The 27,574-nt window shown below is 36.1% G+C and overlaps 1 protein-coding gene across 3 annotated transcripts in view; it reads left to right on the top strand.

The window, feature by feature from the left end:
- XRCC4 (X-ray repair cross complementing 4) overlaps positions 1–27,574 on the top strand; it is a 187,311-nt gene that overhangs the window by 99,674 nt on the left and 60,063 nt on the right. For all 3 annotated transcript variants that reach the window (XM_062599841.1, XM_062599842.1, XM_062599843.1), the window contains exon 7: positions 24,535–24,679. In XM_062599841.1, the coding sequence (XP_062455825.1) occupies positions 24,535–24,679 (145 nt within the window). The remainder of the gene's footprint in view (positions 1–24,534; positions 24,680–27,574) is intronic.

Below are 27,574 nucleotides of genomic sequence, written 5' to 3'. Positions count from 1 at the left end.
TTCTCTGAATTATTTCCCATTGGTATTGCAATGTCTCTGGAGCGTACAGCCTATCTTCATTAAAAAGCTAGGCTGATGAAGATTGCATCATAACCTATGGTCGTTTACTTGATTTATTACTCTTCCAAGTTAAAATATGCATTCTTGTTGTTAATCTGACTTTTTCTTAACTAAACTTTATTCTATGGATCAGTTAGGCCTTTGCTAGACTGAAAAGTTGATTTCCCTATTTGGGTTTCCTTTTAGGGGTTTTGGGTTTCCTTCCTGTAACCCTTTTATTGTCTTACAAAGTCCCGTGAACACTTGATTGGAAACAATTCAGATCTACAGAAACTTAAAAATCGTCATTCTATATAAAATAAGAATAGAGAAGGATTTTACAAGGATTTTTAGAAAGCTGTTGATTAAGGGGAAAAAATCTTTCACTTCATGGGCTAAAAGTCCTGAATGTAATACTTCTCAAGTTTTTGTGGGTTTGTTTTTCCCTTCCTCTCTCCCTCTGTCATCTTTCATCCTGCTTATTTTACTCAGTATTTTTATTCGATTTCTTTATTTCCATCTTGAATGATGTGTTCTCTCATACAATCATTTCTCTATTTCTTCTTTAGTTTTTATTATTGACGAAGTAGCACATATATCAATTTAAAAGATACTGAGAGTGAGGTGACAGAAGGAGATAAAAGTACATTTTAAGAGGTTGTTTTAATTAATGGAAATCCTAAAAGATGAACAATTTCACAGAAATAATTTGTCATGATGCCAAATTTATTGGAAAGCTGTTTTGATGAGTGTCACAAGCTAGGAAGCTCTTTTTCATCTTCATGATGGAAAGCTCTTCTCAGGACCCTTTTCCTCATTCTGTATAACACTACATACATCGCATACACAAGTTTCATGCAGAATATTAGGCTTCTGCAGAACTTAGTGAAAAGGGGAAAATGGCTTTAAAATAAATCAGTGGCAATAGGCAAAAAGACCTGTGTAATTATTATTCTAATTTAGCTGTATTTAATGTTTAGCTGTACTTTGGCTTGTTTTTAAAGATTAACCTGAGCCTGTTGGCTTATGCTCGTTTATTTATACAATAGCCAAAAGCGTCTCGTGGAGAAGATATATTAGTTAAAATGTCTCTGTTCAGGATGATTAAATGCTATGTTACAGACTCTCTGAAAAATAACTTACTCGCATCTGACCTGATGAGGGGAGAGGCATTTTCAAAATTGAAACTGTCAGCAGCATCTTATTAGTGCTTTGACTTACTATATAAATTAAAGGGAACAAAAGATATAAAGCCAAATCAGGAGAATCATAAACTATATGTATTACGCTTTTTTTAAAGGGGAGAGGACAGACTAGAACCTAGTATATATGAAGCAGAGATAATGTATTTCCACATGCTTACAAATGTAGGCATTTTTTTTATATAGTTGCTTATACGTCCTGTTTATTTTGCTCTGGTATGACACATTTATTGTGACAACTCCCAACCCTCTATAACTAGCTAAATGTCAATTCATGAGATTTAGAGCTTTAGGTATAGGAAGACAAGTGCAAAACAGTCTCTAGTATTTGGCATATATGTTCTAAAACAGGATAACTTTTATTGTGGATAGATTAAGTCTCTGATAGCTGTATCTTCAGAGAGAATGATAATATAGCTGTGTGTATCCTGAATATAGCTTCTCTGTCTTAGAAACCAAAGGCCTAACTTTATTCGGAAAATGATGGATTTAAAGAAAATTGTGGTCAGAGAGATGGATTAGTCTTTCTGCTCTTCTTTCACTTTTCATCCTTAGTTCAAAAGTCTTAACTAGTGATAACTTTTCTGTTAATCCCTTGAGATAGCTGTTAGTAGGTATGATCTTGATCACCTGGGACTAATCATCATACTGAAATCACTGGGCCTTATTTTGTATTCCTCACAAATTCAAATGCAGTAATTCACCTTTGCCCAGGCAGGTATCTCTGGAGTCAAGATGCCAACCTTTTCTTTCTTTACAGCTTATAAAAAGTGTCATTAACTATTCATCAATAACTTATGAGCATTCCAAATTCTGTCAGCATATGAAAAGCTACACTATCACTCTCTTCATACAAACAAAATTTGGATGCCTAAATGAGCTGCTGGATACCCATTGCTTCTGGAAACTCGTGCATACATTTGAATATGTAAATATAAATTAAATTAAGTGCTGATTTTAAAACGTCCTTTCTAAGGAATGTGGCTTAAAATATAGGAATTACCCTTTTATAGTAGATAAGAACTGCATTTAGAATTAGACAGCATAATTAAAATGAAAAAAGATATGTTAATGTATGTTTATGCTAACCAATATTTTGGAGTATACTGAGAATATATTATAAATTAAAAATTGCCACATTTGCTCCATAGTATTATTTCCCAGCCTTTTTTAATCAAATAATTACCTTAATCTTTTGAAAAAAAAAAGCAAATTAGTCTACAGCCTTGGTTTCCGCAGCAGAAAATCAATATACTCTATTTCAGGTGTCTCTCATTTTACTTCAAGGGGCATTCCTTTGTTTAGTTTGAGTAGTTTTTATTTTTAATTAAGTAAAAATATTAAACTTTTTTAGTAAGCACAAAAATGGAAATAGAAGAACGTGAACACTTTCCTCACTGGTGACTGTGGTGATGGCTAATAATCTAGTAATCTCAAGTTTCAGGAATGACCAAAGTGACTTACATGATTTCATGAATTCATCAGTCAATAAGCTTGAAAAGTTCCTGCATGTAACCAATTGCAGTTAGACCAAAAAATCTCAAATCTCTTGTGCTCAGACTTGTATGTAGAGAGTAGCCCGTTGTATTCAGTTTTGGCTGTGTTCAGAAGGCAGTAGGGCCTGAATGGGGAAAACAATAAATGCAAGTTGAGAAGGTAGGGACTGGAGGGAAAAATGTGGGAGGCAGGAATGTAAGGAGAGACTAAACTAATATATAAGCTCACTTTAGCACCATCCTTTTGTGTTGATGTAATTTTTTCTTCCTCACATCTGAGGTCCATAGACTACTAGTTAAAATTGCTGATACTGCACAAATCCCGTAGGCTTTCATGATAAAAATATTGGTTCATATTCCCAACACCTTTTTGCAAATTAGAGGAAGATTATGTGTAATTTTGACATCACTCCACCTCTTTTCTTTCTGTGTGTTTTCTTCATCCTCTTCTCACCATGCACTTTCTGCCTACAACTAAGTAATTTAATAACCCATTCATAACTGTAAATTAATTTTTGTCTCTGTAAGGAATCAGTTTGTTTAAAAAGGAGAAAATAGAGTTATAACTTATAGGAGAGTAGTTTGCAGTAGCGCTCTGGCTGCTGAGCCCAGCTCTGTGGCAGTAACTGAGACTTTTGGTCTGCTTGGGCTGTTTACCTGGCTAAACTATAGCTCCTGCTTTGACAGTGCAGTCCCTAGTTTTCCATCTGCTGATCCTGCAGACTGCCGCCATTTCAATAGGCCAAGAGCAATGTTTGTCTGGGATGTAGTCATACTGAGATCTGTTGTCTTAGTCAGAAAAAGTAGTTCTTTAATCTATAGGCATAGGTTGAATTCTCACAAGGATACTCATTACCAAGGTTCCTGGGAGAGAAGGGTCAGGTCATGAGTGTCTGATTGCTAGCAATTTCCTTAAGTCCTTCCCTGGGAAACATGCTATGCAAGTCATCAGAAATCTTTGGAGTATGAGTTGAGCCGTGCTAAGCAGAGCAAGGTAGTTAACCTATTTGTAACCTTCAGTAGTTCTTGCATATGTGTGATGCAGGATTCTGGCTCAGTTGGCTTCCTAAGGTTCTTTTAACATAGTTCCAGCCTTTCCATGTTCTGTAAAGGCACCTTAGTTGAATATTTTAAAGTAATTTAAAACAAAAGGTGCTATATTTAAACATAAGTTAAAGCTGTTGTCTTTTTCCTACTGGAGGGCAGTTTACTCCATTACACCTCAACAAATATTAACTTCTTTAGTTACTTTTAAAGCTTCCACTGTTTCCAATGGTATCATTGACTAAATGATTTACTAATAGCTCATCACATCTGCTTAAAGCATCAAAACGTTTTATATGCTATCTTTTAATTTAAACAAATGAAAATGAAATTTTTGATGAAAGCGAAAGCTTCATTGCTTTTTTTTTTTTTTTTTTTTTTTTTTTTTTTTTGAGCTGAAGAGGGAAAACATATGCTAAAAGCACTTAGTCATTTCCCTGAAGGTGCCTCATGGTCAAAAAGGAGGGAGTATGTCTTAGTACAGAAAGGAGAAGAATTGGGACACCTCCTTGAGAACTGAGATACTGGCTTCTTGCATCATCAATCAGTGAGTGCTAAAGGAAATGTAAATTAAGCAAGCAGCATCATGTATGGCTTTGTATTTGAAAGAGCACATACAGAATAAATTGTATGATAGAGAATCTAATTGCAAGATTGTGTGCAGTAAGAAGGGCAACCCCACAGGCAACCTTAGAAAATCTCACTGAAATATATATTTTTGCTGAGGCAGTTACTTTTTGTGAGCTGTTGTTAATTAAGGTAACGTGTCCTACTCTTCAATGGTTTCTGTTGTTCTGTTGTTTTGCAGCAGCATTTTCTCCCTGGGATTTCTAGAAACACCACATTGTTACAGGAAAGAAAAAATGAATGTGCAGTATGAACAGAATTTTTGGTAGTAAATCATTGTTTGCCAGTTTGTTTTAAAAAAAAAATAAAAAAAAAAAAAAAAAAAAAACCACTCCAAAACCCACAAAGCAGAACTGTGTATAGATCTCTATTGCTTATAGATACTACCTGACTGCTTTTCTTAGTATATCATTGCAACACAGCGTAACAGTTCATTTTATGTTTAATTGTGGTGCTGAACAGAGCTAAGTGACAAAGGGCTTTCATTTGACAAATCACCTGCCTATCTGTTCGCTATGAAATGTCATTTATACTAGCTGCTTGGCATCAGCTTTCATCTATATTCAATGATGAACCTTTATCTGCAGCATATTCAAACATTACTCCTTCGTTCAAATTAGCATTAAAGGCATTCTATTCATTGCTTGTTCCTCGGCTAAAGTCTGTCACTTATTCACAGATCTCTTTAACTGAGAATGATTGTAGGCTGCCTGAAAACTCAGCTCCTTCACATCCTCATTTGACAAGAGCAAATCTGAGTCACAGTTTGCAGTTCTCAGTTGTTTTAAGCTGTGTAGCAAGGTATGCTTAGCAAATCTCCCTGCAAAACAGTGTTAATTATTTGTACAGCAGCTCAGTGAGACATGATGTAGAAGATGAAAAATATATAGATACCTGTTCTCTGATTGAAGCTATTTATAACTTATTTCTGATTTGAATTTCGTTCTGTTTAGCAGAAAGGACAAGTCAAACATTGTCACCTGTCTTGGTTTTGAGTAGAAAATTCTTACTAGCCTAAATTATCTCTATTCCTTAAAAGAAATTTAGACTCTTAACGGGTGAGTTGTCATGGCTTTAGAGCACCCAACTTAGCTATCAACTTTAGGATTCAGGCTGAATTATTAGGGTCAGATGCTCAGGTAGTTGAGTGGTGATTTATCACTGAGTTATACCAGTTGAGACTCTTCTTGGCTGTCTTCTGTATATGAACTATGCAGTGGATTTTCAATACTGTTACTGAAGTGATGACTTACTGAAAAGCAATTCTATGCAACCACAATACAAACAGACGAAAAGCACTACTGAAAAGTGTTCTCTGTGCAAGACAGTTTAAAAATTTGAGGGAAAAGAGGAGAAAGGAGGGAGGGGAAAATGAGGAATGTTCCTGTTCAGAACCAGAGAGAGAGTCTTGAGAAGAAGGCACAGAAACAGAAATAACTTCACTGCTGATCTGAGTGCCATTGACTGTTGACTTAATGGCAGTTGGAAGATGATGATGTTAGGCTTTTGTTTGCTCTGCTTTTTTGATATGTGTAACTATTGAAATACAATCACTTTGGATGAATATAGCTATAGTTGCTCTTATATTGGACTGTTTGATAGCCTAGACTTTGGGCCTGTCTAGAAATCTGGACCTATACTTAGTGACAGAAAAGCTTGGCTGCTGATGTTGAATTGTGTAGTAGATTAAAAACTTGGAAAGTTTTGGATAGATGTAAAATGTGGATGGACTTTTAGATTAAATGAATTTTTAATTACTGTAATGTTCTGTGTCATTCATTTCTATATCATGTGCCTTATTTTCATTTTACTTATTTTTGTAATACCCCTTGTGTTTCAAAAGTATATAATTAAATTAGGGAAATTGTATTCTGCCAAGTGTTTGTCAGCAGTGAAAATATTAACAAATCACTAAATGAGCTCAAGTTGCCTCCAAGATACTGAGAAAATTAAATACACATCTTCTCCAGATGCCCTGGAGGCATAAGCTGCTATTGTGCGCTTAGCTTGTGCAGATGAGATTCTTTGTGTAAGAATGTTTTATCTTTTTGTTAAATTAGAGAAGAGAGAGCTGTTTCTGTTCTGGAATTTCTAGTTAGTATATGCACAGCTGAAGCTTTTAGCTCCCAGAGAGATGCAAATAATGCTTTTGGCCACCAAGTACCAGATACAGATTTCTGGTGATGGTGATATGAATACCTTTGCCTTCTTCCTGTGATAAGAGATGGAGGTGAATCATAAATGATGGAAATGTGCTCTTTGATTTCCTACCTGCATGCATCTAAACTGATCTTTTTGAGGTAGAAATGAAGGGCAGCACTGCACAGCTTAGCAGTTAAACTGAGTAGCTAACCCTAAGTGTTGCAGCTCGATGACATAATTACATCAGATCAGAGGTGAAATCAAACCTCTGTCATGAGTCATGTGTCAGGTGTCTCTTGTCTGTGAAACATAGCAAACATTAGAAGATTCTCAGTGGAAAATTTTCAAGGGCTATCAGTACTTGCAAGCTTTCCTTAAAATATCTGGACCATGAGACTGATATCAGTAATATTCACAAAGCATCAGCAAGGTCAAAGTCATAAGCGGCCTTTTGTGTGTACACTCATATGGGTGAATTATATTACTTTCTAGGCTATTGAACTGCTTACTGATGGTTGTTTCTTAGTTTAGGAACTGCGTAGTCAAGGAAAGCTCTGATTCTAGCCATGTGAATACGAGAAAGCTGTTTAAATGTCCAAGGACTTTATGATTGGCTTTGTTCGGCTTTGCTAAATTTTGATAATCTAGCAAAGCAATAGGTAGAAAACATTACATATATTACTTTAGACAAAAGCATCACTTCCATCAAGCCTGAATAGGAGGAGGGCAGCGTTGTCCACCTCATGCTGGACCTTTGAGAAGGAGCTGTAAAACCTTGGAGGGCTGAGGAGAGGAGCTGATTGTATACCTTCCCCTGCTAATACCCCAAGACAGGATAGCAGAGGCTGGAGCTAAATAGAAACAAGACACTAATCCTTCTGTAGCTAGTGTATCATCTCTCAGTGTACACTTTGTTTGTGGGGTTGGGTTGATGTTTAAGCTTACGTATGTATGCAAAAAAAGGCCAATTCTGTAGATGTCACTGGGTGTGCTGGAGCTGCTTAAAAATTAGAAAGAGCTATACTGAGCATCCAGATAAACTGTAACTTTCAGGAATTGCCTGATATTTTATTGTTTAAATGTATTATTTTAAATAGTCATGTAGCCCTAGTAGGAGCTCTGGCCTACTGAGGAGAAACCTCTCTGTATAAGCAATTCAAAGTTGCTTTTAAAATAACTAACTTGCAAATTCCCTCTGGGCAGGAAGCTATCTGTCAGCAGGAATCTGCTCAGCCAGCATGAAAGGAGCTGGCCCGGGGAGATCACGGTATGTATCTGGGGGGGGGAGACTGGCCTTAGCAGAGCCCAGGGAGAGCCACAATTCCCAGGCCTCTCCTGGTGCCAGGGGAGATGGTGTATTTGTGGTACTCTTTTGTAACTCTCTTATGAGGTTGTGTGAAGGAATAGTAACTGTTCCCAGTCAGTTGTAGGAGCAAGGGACAGACCATGTTTTGTGTCGTTATTGTGGTGGTTTTCTGTTTTGTTTTGTTTTTATTAATGAGATGACAGGAAAAAGTGGCACCGCTTTTTGGTGAGTGTAAGCTGTTTTGCTGTTCATTCCCCTCTCTTTTCATGTGGCTTGTTAGAATACTGTAGTATAGAAGAAAAGTGAAATCACATTTGTAACAGTAGTCCGTCACCTCCTCTTATCTCGGTGCCAGTGTATTAACTTCTGTAACCCTGACCTATGTCATATATCTAAATCCTGTATCTGGGATAGGAAACTAGAAGGCAAAACAAAAAACAGACCCTTCCATCCAGTGTGTCACAGTTGAACCGCTTGTGTATCCTGATTACTCAAGCTGAATTTTTTCTGCTGTTGCTGCCCTTCAGAGGTACACTACTGCTTTACATCGTGGCAGCATCTCAGAATAAATCATGGTCTCATTGCATAGGAATCTGAGAACCTTTGAAATACTTTTCTGAGAGAAAGCAGCGTTTGAACCTGCTGAGCTCACCTGGTGATTTATGGTTTGGGAAGATTCTGGTTGTAGATTCTGGTGAAGAGAGGGTGGTTTTGTTTTCTTTAGATATCCTTGGGTAACAAGATCAACAGTTAGTGTTATTAGTAAAAATAGTTTTAGAGAAAATGGCAGGTGTTTTAGTAGTAAAGGCTACTGAGAGTAAATCATCAAGGTACATAGTATTTCCTGTTTTATACCGCTGAAACTGTTCTGAAAAGGTGGCTTTGATGTATGGCCATGCAGGCTGGCGAGACTCCGGAGATCAGCTGCGTGAAGCGCCCCCACAGCAGCGGGGAACGTCTGTCTCGAGCCGATCTCACCGAGCAACTGTGACCTTTCCAAGGTTGGAAAAGGTTCGTTGTATGAAATGGAGTTTCTTTATGGGGCTTTGACAAATATCCAGGGATGGGCAGGGTATGTTAAGAAATTGAAGTTGAATGTTTGACAGAATAGTCAAGATGATGCTTGTTACCTTGCTAATTCAGAGCTTGGGGAAAAAAAAAGAGGGATAGACTATAAACCTTTGGTGTATGTTTTTGAAAATAGCTATTATGTATAGCTTCTAAGAGGAAAAAATGGTCAAGAAAGATGCCAAATACTACCTAGGTGATCAAATTATTCAGCTGCATTTTCAGGAAATATTCATGGACAATGTGCAATTAGTTGTTTACTTTGCGTTGTGCCTATCACCAGCAGGCTGTCCTGCAGCAATACCCTGGATTCTCAATCAGTTTGATTCATGATAGTTTTATTAACTTCCAGAGAGGCTATTCTGGTTTATTCTGGCTCAGTTTTTGGCCAGAGTGTTTAACACTGAATATGTAATAAGTGTTAGTCATCTTGACAGCCGTTATTCACATTAGTGTTTTGTACTCTGTCCTGGATGTTTTAATGCATTTTTGTTAATCAGCAAAGAGGGTATTATACACAAGAGGCATATGCTGGTGAAGAATAGATCTATTTTTCTCTGCTTTTGAACCTTATTCTGATAATCTTATGCATAGTATTCTACAACATGAGTAGTCCAGTCAAAGCTGATTTTCCTGGGAGGCTTGCTGCCAAAATATTGCTACCAGTGAGCATGAGACTGAGGGCAGTACTGTGAGGATCATATTGCTTAAACTTGATTAGACAAGGAAAGAAAGAAACTTGGAACTGGGTGGGCTCTTCCCCCCCCCCTCTTTTTTTAGTAAATTATACTGATATAATAATGATTAATCCATTCCATTTTAAGAAAACTGTAGGTTCTTAAACATCCTTTTAGGCAAGTATAAGGATGGTTAGAAAAAATATTATTTAAAGGCAAAAATTCTAACACTAAAGGATACCAACATCATTATATGACATCTTGATCCTTAGAAATAAAAGTACAGTTTAGGATAGCTGGAGTGCTTGTAGGATATAGTCTGTAATGTAAGAAAATATGATACCAAGATTCTCTGTTGTAGTTTTTTTTTCTTAGAGGCTAAGATCAAATGATAGTGTTTTTCTGATATAGAACTCTGTTATGGCTTTGTGTCAACCCACAAATCAGTCATCAAAGCTAATTCTTCTCACTGTTACTGAACTTAATTTTGCACATCTTTGTAGCGAAACACACATTTTTTTCTTATTTCTTCAGAAAATGTCATTATAAAATCGTGTATACTTTCTATTCATCTGCAAAAATCACTAACATTCTTTCATTGAAAACATTAAATTTTATGATATTTTTTCACTGGAATTTAGTATCTGCTTTGCCTTAGTGATTCATCCCTTCATTTTCCCTGTAGCAAGGTGCCAAAGGAAAAATTTTCTCACTCTGAAGGAGTCTGTTAAACTAAATTGTCTGCTGATTCTAGCATTCTGTTTTTATTCTTAATCTGAAGCATTGTATATGCTATTTATTCCTCTTTTTTTAAAGCTGGTTTTTGTTCTTGAAGTCACTAGTTAGGCAAGTATTCAATTTGCCACAGATAATTGCTGAATCGATTTTTGGATGCCTTCACAGTTCTCTCCTAAAGTGGACACTGCCATGCTACATCTCCTCTATCTCTTTAATTTCAGATACTTCAAAATAACTCAGTTATTTTTTGTCTTGTAAACAAAATAATCAGTCTGAATGCATTTCCTCTCACTTACATGGATCTCACATATTCCTGTCCTTTCCTATGGAAGGGAGGTTTATTTGGCCACTGACTTTGGAATACTATTCTGGTAACCCTGATGTCTGTCATTTAGGCTTGAGCTGTGTAAGGATGGGGAAAGGAGTTTCTATTTACACACTGTTTTCTCCAGGCTGTCTTTATTTAGAAAGAAACTGCATTACCTTTTCTAATGATACACCCTTAACATTACAGTGATTGCTGTTAGGAAGGAATGTCAGAAAACTTTTAAATTGCCACAGGGTCTTGATAATTTTAATGAATTTTTTGGTGCTAAAGATGCATAAGAATTTCCCAGTGTAATGAAATTATAAAATATATTAAATATAGTTTCCTGTTCCATCTAGATTTTTGAGCTTGCGTAAAATATTAACTGCCAACATATTATCCTTGTACATAATTTCCTCATTTATTAAAATTAGTGCTTACATAGGGAGGGCCAGAGAAACCGAATGAGGTTTTGCTGGTCCAAGCAGTGTTCTACTGTGAATAATTTCTCAGGTTGCTGTGCTCTACAAAAGACTGAACTGAACATCAGAAAGACTGGTACTAAGATTGTTTATCAGAAGACAACGGTATACTTCCTAGGCTTGAATAAACATTGTCTTGTGGGTTTTTGATAACTAAAACATTGTCTTTTCCATTTTAGTAAAGAATTTGCATAACATCTTTTGGCATTAGTGACTTGTAGGGACATTGGCCGAGGAAGGATATATGGAACATTAGCACAGCTCAGGGCATGATCCTTTTTTTTTTTTTTTTTTTGTTTTTTTTTTTTGTTTTGTTTTGTTTTTTTTTATTTTTTATTTTTTTTTTTGTCATCAAAAAGTGGAGCTTTTGCCATATGGAAAGACTATCTTAGAGTTTGTAGATCCCAGGAGAACAAAGTCTGTTCTGTATAACAAGTCTGTCTGTGACTTCAACCCTTTACCACACAATAACTTCGTCTTCCACCCTAGCTGTATTTCTCTATGGTCTGATTAACTTGGGGCCAGGCAGTTTGCCATATTCTTTTGCCATTCATTTTTACCATGGTGAAATAAAACAATAACAATGTGTTTCGTAGATAATTTCGTGATGTAGGATAAAGCTTCCGAGGTTGAGCTCCTTTCTAACTCTGTCTTCAGCTGTGACCTGTGTAGTTGTGATGTTTGCATGCATGTGAAGTCCAGGCAGACTGGTAAAACTCTGCAGCTGGCCAGGGACCTGATGAAGAATCACAGCACAAGTCAGAATGTAAATTCAAGTCTCGACTCCAATAAGAAATTTTGTGATCCACTTATGATGGATTAATAAATGTTGAATAAATGTTTAAATTGTGCAATGTGTATATCATATGGCCTATGTTGTAAGAGCTTAAAACATCTCAGAAGTTGCTACAGGTTAAGCCAGCCTCTTGATTATGGTTGAGAAATGCCAGTTGATGATTTTTTTTGTTAGCTGTACATTAATGTCTTAGAAATTACCAATTTCCACGTGCATTGCTCGGTAAGTGTTCTATTAAATATTAATGCATTATTGTTCTTGACATATTCTTTGATATCTTCAAATTTCTTTAAATGTCCATATTCTCAGGAAAAAAAAAAACCTCTTAGAATAACCAGAATTACCTGTAGTATTTTCCACAGCAAAATTACCCTGTGATGTTGATTGAAATCGTGCCAGTGCATCTGCCATAAAAACATTAGTGTTAATGTCATGTCTGACTGAGACATATGCACCTTCTGTGTTCATCATTTCTGAACCCATTAGGAAGACTCTAATGGCAGCAGTATATAAAGACATGCCATAATGACATCTTAAATGCTGTCTTTAAATTCACAGCATGAAAAGCCTTTTAGAACTCACTGCGTATGAAAAAAGCGAGTAGCTAATAGTTGTTTCTGAATAGTATTCATGGTATGTCTTTGATTTTGAAGAGGTTTTCTATTACTTTCAATAGAAATAGATGGGTCTAGAGAGTTAATCATGTAAATAGAACTTCGTTCCAAGTGACCTTTGAGACCTCAGGCAAGGTTGCCTGGTTGGTATACAGCAAACATTAGAAAATGCATGCCAGAATTTTGAAATATATCAGCTGGTTATACAAGGTGAAAAGAATATACAGTAAATACAGAATTTATAGCATATTAAATTTGGAAAAATAGATATATACCTACGTAAAGTACAAGAGATGTATTTTAGAAATCCATTCTGTAGGAAGTTTATTAGGTAGGGCACCAGCTTTTCTGGGGGAATGAGTTAGGTTTCGTTCTAAAATTCTGTCAAGGACCTAATGTAGTCACTTCCTGGGCAGTGACCTCCTTTTATGAGTCATCTCAGTGCACTGATTTTATCTCAAGGCTAGTTAAAGGCAGAAAGTAAGAGAAGGGAGAAGATGGAAAAGACAACCATGAGAAAAGAAGGCAGTACCAAATCTTTCATGCTTCACCCAAAATTTAAGATAGTCATAACTGAAGCTCAGAGGGCTCTGGAGCAAAACACAGGCTTTTCTAAGGATGTCTCATTTCCTGTTTTTCACTGTAATATTCAAGAAAAATGCTTGGGACTTGAGTTTACTTTTCAAAAAAAAAAAAAAAAAACAGAGTTTTGATCTGTTAGTATCTAAATTTATTTCTTTGATTTTTATTGCTTATAATGCTGGCATGACCTTTGATCCTGCCAGTAGTATTGTTTGATTTGTATTTGACTTTACCTTTTCAACCTATTTCTATCACATTGATCAGTAGATTATTACAACATTTTACGATCTTTCAGCTTCTCAGGAATCATGTTGGCCATTGGAATGGCTCACTAGGCTGTTAGGTCCCAATCTTATTTGTGACTGAGCCTCACCTGACAAAACCAGCTATTTCCTCATGCCTACCTGCCCCAAGACTCACTGTTTCCTCCGTGTAGGATTAGCCTACTGGCCTCCTTCCCCTTTTCGTCATCCAGAGACCCTGCATGCATGCAGCTGTTGGGCTGCTGTTGTTGCCTTCTCCAGCCTGTGAACCATGTGTCCCAGCAGTCCCAGTTCCAGGCGTGCCGGGCAGGGATGAACCGAACCAGCCCTGCACAGCAGGCCTACCTGCCTCACCTGCCATATGCTTGTGCTTTAGCACAATTTCCAGAAAGTGTCTATGGGAGTAATACTTAGCTCTTTCACAGTTAATGAGGTGCCTGTGTGCTTTTGTCCAGGCTCGCATTGTCCTCAGTGTCAAGATATTTTGCAAAATAAACATTGCTTGTGCTTCACACATGAGGAACTGAAGCATGGATTTTTCTTCAAGGTCACTAGTAAAATCAAGAATGGAAACCTTGTCCTGATTACCCTGTCCATTAACTAACTTTGATCCTTACAAAGTTATTCACGGTGTGGGATGCCAGAAGAGTATGAGTGTTGGGAATAAATGATTAAATGTAGTTTCTAGTTATAGATTCCGGAAGATTTTATTCATGTTTAGGTACTTAAGTATTACTTGAGCAGCAGCAAGTAACTAGTTACTAGTTAATTAAGTATTCCCTGGGACCTTGACCAAACTGAACAGTTTCATGTGAATTACAGGTGTTAGTGATGATGACTTTTAGTCACCACAGCTATACACAGAATTAGGAAATTTGGGATAAAAAACATGTTAGTAATTTTCTGAGTAACTGCTGGCTCTTGACTACTTCCCTTAACATTATTAGTGATACAGAATCGCTATGTAAACTGCAGGAGATGTTCCATTTTCCTTTTGCTCCTTAAAGAGCGCTCAGTGTTTTTCCTCTGAGGATGAAATTTTGAATGATTCAGCTTTATTCAGTCATTAATTATGTATGTTCACTTGTAAGGTCAGTTACATTATAACTAATTTGTGTTCCAAAGTTACAATTGCATGTCTTTATGAAGGGATAAGGGCATCGTTAGTGTCATTAACTTTTACAGTAAGTATTTTTTAAGCTTGAAATTTGTCTTTCTGTATCTCATAGAAAGCAGATAGGATCACACATTATTTGAGTATATTTTGCTATATAAGTGATATAAATGACAAAATTGCTTCTGGTCTAAATGTAATAGCTGTTTAAATATTATTGTTTTGTGTTACTAGTATCTAGTAAAACAAGGACAGGTATAGGTCCTGTTTAAATAGATTCTTATTTTAGAATTTGCTACCTGAAACATTTGCTCAACCTACAGTGAAAATATTCATACCCCAAAATAGCAATTTGTAATATACTTGAAAATATCTTAAGATATCTTAGCAGGTATCATACAATGAAGTTATTAGGAAAGGTTAATAATTTATTCACTATAAAATGCCAGCATGATGATGATGTCTGTTTTCTAGAGTTATTGTGGTTTGTGCCTTTCCTTGAATTGTATAGATTTCCTCAAAATTAATTTAATGGGATAACAAATCATTCTAGTGGCATAAGAATCTAAGCTCCAGCTATTTCAAAGCACCATGGAAAAAATTTGGGGCATTAGGTAGCCTATGGTCTGAATATAGCTTGCACTTCTTTATTTAGTCTTTTCCTTAAAAAAAAAAAAAAAAAAAAAGGGGGGGGGGGGGGGGAGGGACACACACTATCTTCAGCATCACAGTAGATATTTCTGGCCTTGTGATGCCTCCAAACTTCTCACTGAATAAAAAATGTTGTGTGTCAAGATGATTATCTTGTAAACTAGCTAGCATTTATGCACACTTCCAGGAGGCAAATTGTTCAATCTAAAGACTATTGAAGCACGAGGGCAACCTAATTCTTCATCCAAAAGGAAGAAAAAAGTCAGAAGGCTTTACTGTTCACAAATCCTTTCAGTTTGTTATATATTTCATTGTCCGAGAGGTACTGATTTTTAAGTGAAGAAGTTTGCACAGGAGTAGATATGCTTCTTTCTTCTTCTGAGGTTTAGATATCTTTATTCTAGGAGCATAACGTTTTCCTTTAACTAATAGTAATCCAGAGACCCAGTTTCAAAATGCTCATAAGTAGCTATGCTGCTTTATCTTTCCTTCCTAAATAGCATTACAAATGATCATTTTACACAGAAGTTAACAAAGCAATCTCTCACTGGTTTGCAATCAGTAAATAATTAATATAATTACCAGTGTTCAAACTTTTCTTTATGACTGGCTTTCAGATGTTGGGCTCCACACAGCTAGAGGTTAGACATATTAGAAATACTACCTGATCTATGAGGTAATCTTAGAGCTGATCTTTGGAAACCAAACACTGTCAGTGCCAGGGCCTGGGTCAACAGGATGGGTTCAGTGACATAAACTGTAAACATCAGAACAATTCACTGGAGTTAAAATGATGCTATTATTAGTTGGAGTTTCAGTCACAAGGTATCTATGTTATATGGTTAGTGAAAAATGACTTTAGGCTCCATTGCCTCAACATGAATTGAAAGACTACAGTCTAGATTTTTTTTTTCAAAGCATTTTTAGCTTCATCTTTTAAATTCTTCTGTCTGCTTGTTTTGTTTTTTCAGTTACTTGACCTGCATGTTGTTTAATGTCTCCTGGGGACACCATTCAGAAACCTCCTACCTCCACCCTGGGTGGTACAGATGATCCAAGTAGGGCATCAAGGGAGTCTAGAGAATGACTGTAGCAAATAGGCACACCCGGGACAGTGAGCTCATCTAAACCTTTTCACTTAAAGGCTGCTTAAATGCTTTTGCCTAAACTTGTATGTGCTGGTGTGCTAGATGACCACGCATCCATCCAAACATGGTACACAAATTAGCTTCTTTAGGCAGTTATTAATACAGAATTTCAAAAAGATTCAAGAATTGGAAATGGAAAAGGATTTCTAAGACTACATGTAATAAATCCGGCCTTTCAGCAGAATACTAAGGGGCTGCAGCGTGCTGTTACTGCGCAGTCTGACTCTTCATTGAGCAGCCTTTGTCCGGTCAAAAGACACAACAGCATCTGAGTCACCAACATTTCCATTGGTTCTGTCAAGCACCCATAAAAAATGAAACAGAGAAAGCAGCTTTAATCTTTAAATTTTAGGTTTCAGATATCAAAATTACAATCTCTTAGCTTTCACCACTTCATAACGGAACTTCTGCCTGTGACCCGTATCAAGAAAGATTCGAGCACCGTGTATATAAAGCTTTCATTGTTTCCAGGGCAGGTTCTAATTTGTAGGGATCGGACAAATTTCTGTATGCTACATACAATGAGGATTTTCACTGGGATACTTAGAAATCATTACCCTTCAGAATGCTTAAAACCTATGACTTTGTTAGAATTATGGTGTTACTAAAATATTTTAGCAACATATTCTGGGTTATTGAAAATTAGTATCTAGTGAAGTATGCATTGGTCAATGAAATATCCCGTATCAAAGTATTTTTAAAAGAGAGGTTTCTGTAAGAAATCATTGTTTTGATTAAAATTAATGAGCTCCTTCAGAATCTCTGCAGATATTTGTGAAAACACATTTCCTTTTCTCTCTCTGATATTCTGATATATAAGAAGATACTTTTTAATGCTTCCTTACCAAGCTTCTTATTTGCGTGTCAAGCTTAATCTGAACTTTTTTACCATCTGATTTCAAGTCAATATGAACCAGTAACAGATGAGCACTAAGTTGTCTCATATAAATAAGCATTGAGGAGGAAACCTTTTATTTTAACTTGAATTTTCCCTGCAGGTCTGAAATAAGCTTTTTTAATTAAAGAAAATATATTTAAGATGTCTGTGAAAAGAGATGATATCATAAAATGAATAGGCTTTGCAAAAAGAAGAGCCTACGTTTTAAGGCTTAGGACATGTTGTCTGTGATACTGTGGTAATGCAGGCTAGCAGGGTGAAATGTAAACTTCCTTACTGAACTGAATACAGTTTATAAATTTTGTATAGCTAGATCTAAACTTTTGGTGGAGTTGTTTTAAAATGTGTCATCATAAACACTTCCCATGGAGATATTCTTTATAAAAATAAACATTAATACCTGACAGAGAATTTATAGAACTGCAGTCTAAACCGCCTTCAGGCCTCAGGGGATTACAGCACAGCATATCTAATTTTATGCAAAGAATGAAATATAAAATAGAACAAAACAAGAGGAGTGGAGTATATTTCTTACTGTTTTCCTAAAATTGAAGTAGTGACACATTGCTGTTATTTTCACTGAAGAATACACATGAGCCGTAAACATCTATGTTTAATTTTGGATTTCTGAATGATCTAAATGGGTCTATTTTTTGGAAAAAGAAAATGCCTGATTATGGCTAGAATGTGTAAAGCTAGGATAATTTCAGTGCAGTGAGAAGTGAACTGCCTGTCAAATATTATTTAATCCTAATTTATAGGAATTGCCTACATCAGTGAGATACGTTGTCATTTCCATACTCATTTGTTTAGGAGACTCTCTGCTGAGAATGTCAGAAATGCTAATTATTATCAACTATGATGATCCCTCAGGAATTAGGTTGGGATAGAGAAACTGCATAATTACCAAAGTTACACTGTAGTCAAGGATTAAAGTGATGAATTCTGTTCCCTTGCCTTTTTTTTTTTTTTTTTTTTCCACTCCATGACTTGGGGAGCAGCTGTTCTACTGCTCTTTAAGTGACGGTTTTGTGAGCACTTTTTCTCCTTTCACTCTACTTTATCAGTACCAATGCTGTATTAAGGCAGAAGCTGAGGCAGCAGTAATTGTTTTATATGTAACTTGGTGATATCTCAGACTGAATAAAATGAACCTTGAGCAAGGGACTTGGTTTAAGTTAAATCTGCTTCATTTAAGTGGGATAGTAGAATCATAGAATCAGTGAGGTTGGAAGGGACCTCTGGAGATCATCTAGTCTAACCTCCCTGCTCAGCAGGGTCACCTAGAGCCTGTTAGACAGGGTTACATCCAGGTGGGCCTTGAAGATCTCCAGAGAAGGAGACTAAACTCAGTAGATCTCAAAAGTTCAGTAGAATAACTTTATTGAGCAACAGACACTGCCTGGATTTAAAAAGAACCATGTTCAACTGGAAAATGCAGTAGAATTTAGTAGAACTATGATGGCATTAGTATCTAATAATATGCAAACATTTTCATAACCCTTTTTACGAGGCCTTTACTACTCTGAAGAGAATGGAATCAAATAATTTTTCATTTAGAATAGAAATTAAAACTGACAGATTTTTGTTGTATTCTCTAAAAAAAATACCCAGAGTAGGAAATTTAAATACAGGGCAGTGTCATCTTGAGCATGAAGTGTCCATGTCCTATGTAAATCTTACCTGTTGTGTTCCAATCCAAAGACAAATAAAGCATTTCTTTTTCTAAATGCAAATTCCTTATTGTGCAATTTTAGAATAAATGCATTTTATTTGTGTTTCACACAAGGAATTTAAATGTTCTCGAGCCATTTGATAATGATGATTATTTTAAAAATTACAATCATTTTTTGTCCTGATAATTTAGTAGTATAAATCTAATAGTGATACGTTGTTCAAACAACCTTTCCTTTGCAACATTTTTTGGGGTGACTGAATAAGCTAGAATTAACCTTATGTATTATAAACAGTGAGACTGATTCCATGAGAACTATAACTGTATTTGGAAAATAAAAAAATTCTGACCATAAATAAAAAATTGTGTGCAAATATATGCACAAACACACCTGCACACACTTCCCAATCTTTTATAAGTTAGCATGATAAGCAATATAAACACTGAGAGAGAGAGAAAACCACATTTGAATCAAATGAGAGAAATGTCTTTGAAATAATCAAAATCTTATAGGATATTTGCTGCTAATTACCAATAGGATAGAAGTATAAGCAAATCAGCACACTAAGATGTTGTTTCAATTGTAAACAGCAGGGCCCAGATTCTTCCTTCACTTACGTTGTGTTAAAAGTTGGCCATAGAGCGCAAAATATTATTAGAATACATGATTTCAAACTGGGCCTACAAGGGGCAGTTTAGCTAAGCAAATGTGACAGCTCTACTAGATATTTTGCACAACATGAATTAATTAAATTTAATTTTCAGATTTGAATGGCCTTAGTTACATCTTAATATTATGCATTCAAGCATGGGAAAGGAAAAGTTGTCTATGACTGTTTCTTGTGTGTAAAATCTCATCATATACTAATTTTTTTGTTGGCACTTCAGCCTTTAGAAATATAGACGTTCAGAGTATATTTTCTGCGCATGTGGTTAGGTCATTGTAGGAAAACAAACTGTTTGAACATTTCTACTCAAATTTTGTTTGCTTTACACTGTGTATGTGTTTTATGGCAAAGCTGAGCTTTTAGTACTGTTTAGTCCTTCTATGACAGTAGAGCTTTGGTCAGAAAAGGATCTAGAGTCTATTCTGTCATGTAACAGCAGCACTGTTATTAACAAGTATACAAGTTGTAGCTGTAGAATTTTCATTACAGGTGATGATGTACAAAGAAAGAAGTTTTATTTTTTTCAAATTGCAGGGTGAGTATGAGGAATTCAGAGTTGTTTTTTTTTTTTTTTTTTAACAATTGACTTTTTTCAACTAAAGTAGTGCAGAAGTCTGAGAGGTGATAAATATTTTAAAGTACATCTGGAGTGTCCATCTACAACCAAGTTACATAATTTAAATTTTAATTGTCTGTAGTTTTCAGGGATCACAGTGTATCCACGGCTTGTGCTGTGCTTAAGAATAGCTGGACTGTTCTTAATCCAGATGTCTTTTTTACAGCAAAAAAGTACAAGCTTAGTCTGAAAGGACATTATAGCAGAGTGTTACATATATATGTGTATATATACACACGGACATATAACTTATGATGTCCTTTATACACACACACACACACACACACACACACACGTATATAAAGAATGTTTTTAAAATCTCATTCTGATGTCAGATATGCGCTCTTTTCTCAGTCTCTTCTCTTAGTTCTGCAAAAACAATGTATTTAACCTAGTTCTAATTCTTTTATTAAACTGGGAAAAGTCAGAAGGTGTCCCTCACTTCACATTTCTTGTTCTTTAGATTCTTTGTTGTTTTCTCTGAATGTTGAAGATCACTGATACTTTGTTGCTGAATGTAAATTTACTGACACGGCTTCTGTTAAGCATCCATTTTAGCAAACCGGGCAAAGGCTGGCGAGTGAGTGCCCATGGGTGTCTTGTGCCCCTCGCCTCACTCATCCTCCGCCCGTGTTGCTCCTACGGAGTGACAAGATTTTGCGACGACAGTGTGCCCGGCAATGCCTGCGTTCGTGAACCAGGTAATGGCAGGGCACGGGCACTCCGGTGGTGGCACTTGGGCACTTAATCCCCACGGTTTCACCATTAGCGTGTCCCTGATGTTGTTGGATTGATGCTGTGAAGACATGATCTTGCTCCACACCAGCCGCAACCAGGCAGCTCCTCCGGCAGAGCCTGGCTGCACAGAGACTCTTCCCAACAAACCATTTGGAAGAAACGGTGGTATTTTGGGAAGAAGGAGAATTTAACCACTGGCTGTGAGGTGGTGTATACCAACTGTCCTCAGACTCAGAATGGGTCCTAGCATTTTTTCTGTATTGGTGGAGAGGTGTCTTTTATTTCCCTTTCCCAACTTTATAAGATTCTATTGATTTATTTTCATTCTGACTCTTCCAAAACAAATAAAGATATTTAAGTTTCACCTTAAATTCTTCTCTGCAGTATACAGTGCTTTTAATTTAATTTTAATTTAGTCTATCCACCAAACAGTATCATTTTTCAAAAGAATAAATAGGCAATCAAAAGTTTATATTTAAAATCTTTAATCATTTTAGCACAATATGCTTTTAACACTTGAACTATGTTTCTCCGCCTTGCTCTCTTATCAGTCTTATTACCTGCAGAAGGTATGTTGTGTATTGGGAACGCTTCCTTTAGTTGATCAACACTTGTTGTTTTAAGGGATTTATTAATTGGCTTTCTTCATACAGCACTCTTTTCTATATTTAAATTCCTAATATTTTTCTAAAATGCATAATAGTCAATAATATAAAAACAAGAAACATTTTTACGAGAAGAAACTTCTTGAAATGTTAATTAAATTTAGAGGGAAGAGAAGGAATTTTCAGAATGAAAAACTAGTTTTATATTCAAGACTATCTCATCATTTCATGTGCTTACGTCTGAAGCAATGAATATTATTTTACTTAAGCTTTGTTTGTTTTTTAGTCAAAACTGTAAGTAAATCTGTTAATGGGATTCATTAGTGGGTGATGCTTGATACTTCGAGCTTCAAACGTTTGTCATCTTTTCATTCATAGGTCTAACCTTAGATGTAGTATGAATTAAAAAACCAATCTGTGGTGATCTACTATTATATGTGAAACAGACTACTACTGCTCGTCATAAGATCACATTTTGTATTATCTGAATGAGGAGCCTTCTTCTTGGTATCATTAAAAGTAATTTTCTCACAATGGAAATCCTCAGTTTTACTGCAGAAGTTAACTTGAATCATTTAGGTGAATATCTTTTATTCTGCTTTGCTTTAACAGATTGTAAGACCAAAATTTGATTTTGTGGGAAAGAGTAGACTGAAATGTTTAGTACAAAACTGAGACTGTTTTGCAGCCTGAGGTTAGACATAAATGCAGTATGCTACAAAGGTTAACATTTCTTTTCCGTTTTCTCACATAAGCATCAATGGGACCGTTGTGGAAGATGAACAAGGGTTTGCATCTAAACGTTAAGCAGTGCTGAGCGTGAGCTCCTGTCTAAGGAGAGCCATTATATGTTAGACGAGTGGAAACACAGAGATGTTATTTAGCAGCAGCATTGTGTTATTGTTGCAGCAGTTAACCTTTGGAGCTACTTTTTGGCAAGAGCAGTGTGAGAGGAGAATGGCAGCAAGCAAAGATAAGAACTGTGATAATGAAATTGCTCAAGTTTGTTGCTGTATTATTTTATTTTATGTATTAAGAAAGAGCTACCTTTAAGAAGCGATATGAAATATATATACTGAACGGTATTCATGTAAGTGCTAGGTATACTACTTTGAATGTGTCATCAGTAAACAGTAATTAACAGTTGACGTGTTTTCCACATTTAGCACTGGAAAAGTATACAGAGCTAGTTAAAGTTTAGTATGGAAGTTAGGCTGTAACTTAGCCCTTTTCAACATCTATTACAGGCAGTGTACCTTGTCTGTGTTGGACTTTGAAACTTGTTAATTAGCTTATGACTTGGAAACATGTCAGCTAATACCTATTGTCAACCTGCAAAGATCTGTAAATCCCTAATGTAGTATAGTGCGTTCTGTTATAAGCTAGGAGAGTTCTGATATTTAAATATATGCTTAACTGAAAGCAGTAGTTGGCTGTCAGGAGCCTGTGCTTGTACGCTTAATTTAATGGCTTTCTAAATCAGAAACATGTTTCTTGAGAACAAATTAAAATATTACTTGTGAGTTGCATATTTTCTTCCTATTTCCGTTTTGTAAAGATGGATAAAAAAAATTGAAAGGAATGAAGAAATAGGATCCATTATTTACTTTCATGTGAAAATCTTCAGTGTTGAATTTCAGATTATGCTACCTTTCATCCATGTACAGATTAAACCTTCCTCAAATGCATGGAAGGTAGTAGTCTGAGAAGTTACCATAATAGCATCAGCCTCAGTCACCACATCGTTATTTAATATATTTCAGTTGAAATGTGTGCTATTCTGCATATCGTTATCTTAAATATTCAAAGTGATTAAAGATTTTATTTTTAAAGCAGGCACGTCAAGTAAAAGCATACTGCAGAATACTGATAGCTGGCATGAAAGTATCTACATATCTTCTGTATGTATAGCAATAGTAAGGAAGAGAGGATTTTAGCTTAAGGAAGGCTCTGACCATCTTGACATACAAGCTTTGAATAATTAGATAACTGTGAAAGCAGACAGAAGATTGTTTTTTTTAAATGTAGACAACACATCTTCTATGAATTTTCATGATGACTTGCTGAATTGAGTTTATTGCTGAAAATTGTAGGTGAATGAATCTGGGTACAGTTTATGTATCACAGGGAGTGGAGAGAATAGAAGCACTTGCCGTCCAGTTTGAGGTTGCAAGAAGTCAGGGATTCTGTACATCTTCCTTTTGAGACTGCAGCTACTCTTCAGCATCTGGGAGATTTGCTGTCAAGTAAGAAAGCTGCCGTGGAAACAGGGTCCTCTGTCGCACGGGGAGAACAGGGAGCTGACGTTCTCCCTTTCCATGCAGTGGTTTGCTCCAGCCAGAGGGTGCTTTGCCTCTGTGAACAGCCATGGGGCTTCCCATCCCTCTCCAGCCAATGTCTTCAGGGAGCCTCCAGCAGAGCTCCTGAGGTTTTATGGCCTGGTAGTAGCAGGTTTACATGACAAAATCCTGTACCTGACCACAGTAAATAAGCTTCTCACAAGGGTTTTTTTTCCTTACAAAAATTGAAAATCATACAAGTCCTTTTTGTTCCGGATTTATGTTGTTGCTCATACTACAGACTGAGGGTCTGAATAAAGCTATGCCATAAGCAGAATTGCAACTCTTGAGCTCCTTTTTCCTGTGCTGTGTGCCCATCTCTGTCAATTATTTTGTAGATTACAAAGACTAGGTGAAACGAGGCTCTGTAGGCTGCCTGTCCAGTTACTAGAGAGTCTACAAGAAGCAATCAGGAGACCTTCAGGAAATTTCTGGTCTTTCACAGAACATCTGAAAATTCTTCTTACTCTCATCTGACTGCAGAGAGAGATCAAGGGAGATTAAATTTAGTCTGTTCGAATTTCACTTTGTATCATCCTTCTGTTTGTTTTACTGCAAGACAGCAATTGCTATCAAGTCTGAATCCATCCTTCTAGCATAGGGGGAGGTTTTATAAGAATAATAAAAAAAATATATAGAAAGAAATAGCTTGTAATACTTCCATGTTCTCTTCAACTTTGGTCCTTTTCCTTCTGGCAGCAGCTGAACAAAGGGACTCCATGCTGAGTAGCCCAGACATCATTGATGCCGCTCCGACGCGAAAGCGAAGGCAAAGGATAGCAAAGCCTGCGGGAACAGGAGCTAAAGTGGCAGCTTATGAGACAGAACTACCAGTGAAGGAAAAGTAAGTAATTTTCAAATATATTTGAGTGTTGTTATACCTACACATGTTGGAAGGTTATGCGTTTGTTTCTTTTTTGTGTTTTCTTGTGCAGCTTCTAAGTATTTCAGAGTATCTGAGTTCTGCTGTGAAACATTTCATATACAGTGATTTATAGGAATTTTACCGACCTTTGAACAAGTGTGAACGATTATCTAAAGTTAGGCCCAAGGAGTTACTGATGCTAATACATCTTTAAAGTGATAGTAGTAAAAGTCTTTCCTTTAAGTGAATTGAGCTAGTTTAAGCAAATAGATTGAAGCCTATAACCGTATTCTGTAAATTACCATATTACCCTGCAGGCAGAAAAGGATGCATCTGTAGGAAGTACCAAACTAAGATGCAGAGCATGAATTAAGTTGTTGTCACAACAAATGATAATATTAGGTTTCTGAAGATTTGGGTAAATTAGGATTCAGAAAAAAACTCCCCAAACCAATAGCTAAAAATGTCCCCTTTTCGCATGATAACTGTTCATGTATTTCTGTATTGATCTCTTTCTCTCTTGTTCTGCACTCTTTCTTAGCTTAATTGAAAAATATATTTTGGAAGGCATGATGGCATCACTTAATGCCTTTTTTGACGAACGTTACTTAAAAGAGTAGTCACTACTTATTTACTTTTCACTCTGGATGTTGTATGCATTTACCCAATGATGTGAGAGTTGCAACTTTTCTAGATCTGGGGAGAAATGAGGATATCTTGTGATAATTCTGAAATAAAAGTTAAAATTCGCAATACCATTTTTAATAGACCAAGGATGGGTTAAAGCTCATACTGATTTCTTTTGAAATATGATCACTGGGGAGAAAATGGAATTCTCCCTTAAAAACAAGAGGTCAGAATTTATAACACTTAAGTCTTTTTTTTTTTCTTTTTTTTTCTGTGTAAGCATCTCTGTCTTGACTTTTGGATATTTTCACATGATCTTTGAGGGGCTAAATAATTAACAGAATTACCTCAGGGCTGCAATATGATTGGTGGCATTTTCTTCAAAAGTAGATCTTGTTTCAAAGCGTATGGTAAATGTTTTTTGAAAATATTAATTTCTGCCTTTTATCTGTGATATTCAATACATAACAAACTGTCTAAACAGCTATGGACATAAGTAGACTGCAAAGACATTTCCTGTGATTAGCAAGGATTTCTGTTTAACTCAGTAAGAAAAATATCTTATTTTGACATAGATGATTGTGACTTAATGGCAGCTTGAATTTTTAGATTTACAGTCCTGTTTTATTATTAAAAGAAGTAACTATTTTTGAGAACTGTCTACAAAAAAGTCCCATTCTACTCCTCTTTTAGAGTCCAGTATACAACAATGAACAATCCCATTGCCAATGTATGTAGTCAGACAGTTTTGTTTTGAGAGAATAGCAATATTTGTCTGAAATATGATTTTACTGCCTTTAGTATTGATCATGCAAGAAAAACTTACTGAATTGGAGTAAGAAAGTGTTTCTCTGGAAATAGGAATGCAACAGGGCTTAGACTGAGTCATCTTCAGTGTATGAACATCCAAGTCCTGTGCCCAAGATGAGGCCTAGGATGATCTTGATGTTTTTGTTTTAATTCCTGGGAGTGAGGCAAATTCTTGAAAAATACAAAACATTAGATTTTTTTTTCATACGGTGCAAAGTGTTTCTGTTATAGCTAAGGAACCAAGTTAGAGCTCTAGTATCCCTGAATCTGGACACTGATTCTTTTTCTTGGCTTTATCGTAATTAGTAATATTCTAATACCTCCCATACCGAACTTCCATTCTGTCTGTCTTTCTCTCTGTTCTTCTCTTGAATCAAGTACATGAATGGTATTGCAAACAACTGCTTTGCAGTGCAGGTCACAGCATTTGACATGTCGCTTGCCTTCCAGTAGTGTGATGATGTACCTGAGAATGAAAGATCCATATGCTTCTCTGTGATCCCCAAATGAGTTTAGAAATCAAAGTGATATCTCCTGATGCTGGAATATGTTTTTGAGTCCTTTAATTAAAAATACAGTGGTCGTGCTAATTGCTTGCTCAGAGAGGAAGATACTAGATCTGCTTAGTTAGCTGAAAAATTACAAAAGCAAAATAAATGACTTCCATTTCATTGATGATTTTTATCAGTTATCCTTGCTCCCTTCTTGCTTTCTGAACTTCATCTGGAGACTTTTGCCCACTGCTGATCAAGCTTTCAGTTAATTTTCTTGGCTAATAATTTTTATTTCTTTTCAATCTGTCAGTTATAGATAGAAAAACATAAAATCAGTATTACAAGTCTGATTTTATGAAATTTATTCAGTAATTTTTGCTGGCTGAAGGCTAGATCCTGCGCAGTGCAAAAGGCTTTATCTTAGGCAGATGGTACATGTACATTGGGTGTCCTGCCCAAAATATTTTCCAATATTGTGTCACTTAACAAAAAGAAAAAAGTAATCCAAGCAAATTACCCCAGCCTGCTATTGGGAAAAAGGTTAACCTAGAAATCCCTTCACTTGTTGGAAATGCTCCATCACAAATATGGATGTATGACCCTTGGAAGCACATTATGCTTTTCTGTTTGGCAATAAGATCAAATGACAGATTGTGATCATCTTTGCAAATGCATGACTGAATGCTTACCATAGAGCTCTCCTGCACAGACCTGCAGGAAGATCTGACTCTTTACTTACTACCAGTGTGTGTATTTTAAGGTGCTATCTCATAAAACTATATCCCATGGTTCTTGCTTTAACACACTGAAGAGTATTTAGTGGTGTTTTCCATTTGCAAGTTTTGCAGACGTTGTCAGTCCTTGCTTCACGTTTGCCAGGCAATGAAAGAGCAGTTATGAACCACACACATCAAGTGCATAACGTTGGCTTTATGCTGCTGCA

This window comes from Rhea pennata, chromosome Z, assembly GCF_028389875.1.
Source record: "Rhea pennata isolate bPtePen1 chromosome Z, bPtePen1.pri, whole genome shotgun sequence".
Lineage (NCBI taxonomy): Eukaryota > Metazoa > Chordata > Aves > Rheiformes > Rheidae > Rhea > Rhea pennata.
Note: the sequence above shows the minus strand (reverse complement) of the source record. Positions and strands in the feature narration are given on the sequence as shown.